Raw genomic sequence first — 4,599 nt, 5'->3', positions numbered from 1 at the left:
AGCGTTTCTGTGCGAGTCTATGTATTTTGCATCCATCATGTATGGCGTCGTTATTGTGTTTCTTGCCCGCCTCTTTTTGTAGGAGGATTCTGTTTGTTGGTTCGATTCTCCTTGAAAAGACTTCCGCATTACTCTAATAACTCGCTTAGAATGAAGATGAGTTTTCTATCCCCTTATAAGAATGAAATGACCCTTTTTCATATATGCTTCACGTTATCTTTTTGAATGAGGAATTTCATTATCAGAGAATCATATTGTCTTTCTTAAGTCGGAAATCCGCCAGAAGTATGTGTGTCTCTCCTCACTTCTACGCAAATGCTGTACATTTAGCTTGCCTTTCACCAACGGCAAAAAATGCTTCAGTTCACATAATTGTAATTATGACTCTCCTCTTACAACTTGGGGCGCACAAAAGGGGAAATGCTCGTGTTGAAGAGTGAATGCTACTCATTAATTACTCTAGAACAGGAGTCAGTTATTGTAGATAACTAGAAACGAAGGCGTGTGTGTGTGTGTGTGTGTGTGTGTGTGTGTGTGTGTGTGTGTGTGTGTATGTGTGTTTGTACATATCAACTGAGTATGTAAACACGCAGTATTTTAGTCTTACAGAACCCTTTCCCTCCAATTATACTTTTGATAAGTAATATCAACGCCAATAACAACACTAACATTCATCTATAAAACAAAATTCACATCTACAAGCATACCCACAGAGCCCCAATAACAAGACAAACCCACACATAAACAAACACTTCCACATCCGAATGAAAATCACAGCACTGCCGTTTCCTTCTACAGGGCTGCTGGAAATGACAGTCAGGAACATGCTACTGTCTGAGGCGCACATAGAAGCCGCGCGGGTGCTGGTGAGGGATACCACGACGGGGACTTTGGTACGTCTCACGAGTACCCAACGCTCACACCCACATTACCCGCCCACTGAAGACCCGCCGAAGGTGAACACCACAACGGAGGTAAGTGCAGATCAGCTTTTTTTCTTCCTTCTTTTGGGAAAGGGAGAAAGGGAGGGACTAAGGAAGAGAGAGAGGGAGTGGAGGAAGGAGAAGGAGAGGAGGACGGAGATGTAGGAGAGGTAGAGGGAGAAGGAGAGGAGGACGGAGATGTAGGAGAGGTAGAGGGAGAAGGAGAGAGGGAGGGAAATGAAGGGGAAGAGGGAGAGGGAGAGGGAGAGGGAGAGGGAGAGGGAGAGGGAGAGGGAGAGAGAGAGGGAGAGGGAGGGGAAGAGGGAGAGGGACAGGGAGAGGGACAGGGAGAGGGAGAGGGAGACGAAGAGGTGGAGGGAAAGGGAGGAGAAGAAGAGGGGGAAGAGGGAGAGGGAGATGAGGGAAAGGAGAGAGAGAGAGAAAGAAAGAGAGAGAGAGAGAGAGAGAGAGAGAGAGAGAGAGAGAGAGAGAGAGAGAGAGAGAGAGAGAGAGAGAGAAATGAAAGAGAGATTTAAAGACCAATCTTTTGCTTTCCATACCTCCCTATCCTTGGTCCCATCTGAAAACTGAAACCTTACCGCCTCCAACATTTAATCAATCACATAACGTAATATGAACACTCACACTGTCACCCGAGACTTTACATTCAGTTCGAACCATTCAACTCCCCCAAACGAATGTAAACAAAGACTTATTTCCCCCTTTTTTCAATTCTTACAGGTAACCGGTGTCGAATACCTCCCTTGGTACGAAGACGTCTACAATCAGACATGGAACTCAACCAAATTCCAGAAGAACTTGAGCAACCCAGTGTTCATAGGGTGGTGGACGTACCCCTACTACCACTGCGACACCAAGCGATGGCTCCTGAGTTACACGGTGCCCCTGACCACTGACCTGATCCCTGGCGGAAACACCAACGTTAACACTGCGCCGAAAATCAGGTGAGGCGTTGAGGACTTTGTGTGTTGTGTGGTGAGGAAAAGAGGAAAGAGAGAAAAGAGAAAAAGGATGAATAGAGGGAAGGAAATTCATGATGGAGGGCCATGTCATGGGAGGGAGAGTGGGAGGGACAGAGAAAGAGAGAGAGAGATTGAGAGGATAGATAGATAGGTAAAGAGGAGAAAGAGAGTGAGACATAAGACATAGATAGAGAGGAGACAGAGGCAGAAAGAAGGCCAGATAAATCATTAATAAACATACAAACTAAACAGAAAGAAAGAGAGCAAAACATGGTCCCGAAAGGCCTTTCCGTGTGTATCTCGTCTAGAAATCCCCCGCTTTAGAATTCACTGCATCTCGATCTCATCCCATAAAATTCTTCAAGTTAAGAGTCCAAGTCATGACCGGAGTGAACCCGAATCAGGTACTCCCTAGTCGCCCCTCCACTCCAGCCGTCCAGATTGTTTATGGTCCATTCTGTTTATGACTCAAAACTTCTTGATTCCAGAAAAAAGGACGAAAGCAAAATAAGAAGTCTCCGTTTGTTTGTTCGTCTGTTTGTCTGTTTCATCTTTTTATTTCTCTCTCTCTGTTCGAGTCTTGAGCATTCTCGGCCATTTTCCCCCCGTGTTGTAGCGCCATTCGAGGCAGTAAATCTTACTTTAAGACCCTAAGGACTCATGATCCTCATTCGCCCTCGAGTGTCTTGAGGATCACGATCACCTCCTCGAATCCGATATTGAGAGTTATGTGCGCTTTCTGTGGGAAGCGGCGGCAGGGGCGAGGCCTGAGTACTGGAAGTCATGCTAATTAGCTCTCCTTTTTTGTCGTTTGCGATCATCGTTTTCGTGAACTGGGATCCGTGCTTGTTTAAGCGGTTAGTGTGTACACACGCGCGTGCGCGCGCATACACGCAGATACACACAAACGAAAACGCATCTAAGCCATCTCACGTTACGAGGAAGTCGTAATGATATACACTATTACGATCCATAACTCGGTAGTGCTCGTTTGTATTGCGATAGATCGTTGAGAGTAACATTGAAACCGTAGAAAGTAACTTCACTCCATTTGGTAATATTAGCAACACAAAGACAATCAAGCTGATTGGAATGCACAATAGTAGATCATTTATGAATTCATGAATATACATTCACATATATGCAAAACTAATACATGCCAAGACATATATATGTAACATAGAATGTTATATGTAACATAAAATTCCTCTTCTCAAACAAACTTACAAATATACACACGTATAGTCACAGGCACATAATACAAAAATAAAAACACATTTCTAATTTCAAATCTCTTAAAATTAGTCATATCGCGGACCATCTTTTGGAAGCAACTATGAGGAAGAGAGAAAAACATAATATATATATAACATTGTCAGCATCAGGCGTCCATAACTTCGGTGGAACAGTTTCTTAGCAAAACTTTCCTCGTAACTTGGAACGAATGGAGTGAAATCGTCGCATAAAGTAGGGGGGGGGGGGGAATAAGAAAAAAAAAAAAAAAATACAGAGCTTCTTTAGCGAAACCGATTATGAAAACTTAGGCGTTCCTCATTAGACCAGAAGTAAGCAATGGCATATTTTTTTCGGCAAGATCAGATACGTCTTTTCACTTGGTCATGATCAGTGGATTGGGTCGTTGACTAATAAGTTGATTTTAGATTGATATAACAGTCAAATAAATAACAGACGTTTTAGATCCATTTAATAATGAAATAGGTAATTTAGTGCTGATTTTAGATCAATCTAATGATATGATAGATAGATAGATGCGTTATTTTTTCATCAGTACGATAGAGACAGATAACAGATGAATAGGTTGTAGGATCGTAAACTGTTTCAGATTATAAACATTATCATAAAACCAAATGCATAAACCACTACCCTCTAACTCTATTTGTATAGGTAATCCTTTTATCAAACATTAATCACTGAGAACGAACGATTCATTATGGTGACCAAATGTACTTATGAATATACTGTATGTAGATTAAGGCACTTGGGCTAATTTGCATATCTTCCGAAACTAGCTACAAGTTCCTTAATTAGGTCCTACACAGCGTTTCTAGTAATGCTAAAATTCTCCAGAGACTTTTTTTTATTTCTCTCGTGCAGAAGTTGAGGAGCGCAGGTTGCATGTTTACCTTAGGGATATCCAGAAATGAAACCTGTCTGATTTCTTCTTCTTTCTGCCGTTCTTTCTTACATACAAATTAGAGAGTCACGCGCGAACACACAGGATAAAAATGAAAAGATATGAGAAGAGAGAGGAAGAGAGAAAAGGAAGAGGGAAGACAAAGAGACAGTCGAGGATGTGTGTATATGTTGGGATGTTTGTTTGTATGTGTGTGTTTGTGTAACTTTTCCCTTGTGTACTTGTTTGTATTCATGTGCGTGTTAGTGTTAGTGTGTGTGTGTGCGTGTGTGTGTGTGTGTGTGTGTGTGTGATATGTAGCAATTTTCTAAAAATTATATGAAATGTATTTACACCACTATGATGCTATGCCACCACAATGCCTGATATCAGTTCATCATAAACATAATTCGTATGCAACTGAAACCTCATAAACATAAGCACCACCCTATTACCTCATCCTTTTCGCCTCTACTTTTCACTCAACATCCTTTTAACACAATCTATCACACACACGCCTCACTTCACTCATTCGTTGCTCCTACAGCCAACCCTCCTT

At 42.1% G+C, this 4,599-nt stretch overlaps 1 protein-coding gene across 2 annotated transcripts in view; it reads left to right on the top strand.

The window, feature by feature from the left end:
• The first annotated feature begins 799 nt into the window (after positions 1 to 799).
• The window catches only part of LOC125038137 (probable G-protein coupled receptor CG31760), a 75,324-nt gene continuing 71,524 nt past the window's right edge, over positions 800 to 4,599 (top strand). For both annotated transcript variants that reach the window (XM_047631451.1, XM_047631452.1), the window contains exons 1-2: positions 800 to 974; positions 1,665 to 1,888. In XM_047631451.1, coding sequence (XP_047487407.1) covers positions 810 to 974; positions 1,665 to 1,888 — 389 coding nt within the window. In that variant the 5' untranslated portion in view covers positions 800 to 809. The remainder of the gene's footprint in view (positions 975 to 1,664; positions 1,889 to 4,599) is intronic.

Source organism: Penaeus chinensis, chromosome 24 (genome assembly GCF_019202785.1).
Source record: "Penaeus chinensis breed Huanghai No. 1 chromosome 24, ASM1920278v2, whole genome shotgun sequence".
Taxonomy (NCBI): Eukaryota; Metazoa; Arthropoda; class Malacostraca; order Decapoda; family Penaeidae; genus Penaeus; species Penaeus chinensis.
This window is presented reverse-complemented; position numbering and strand designations above follow the sequence as displayed.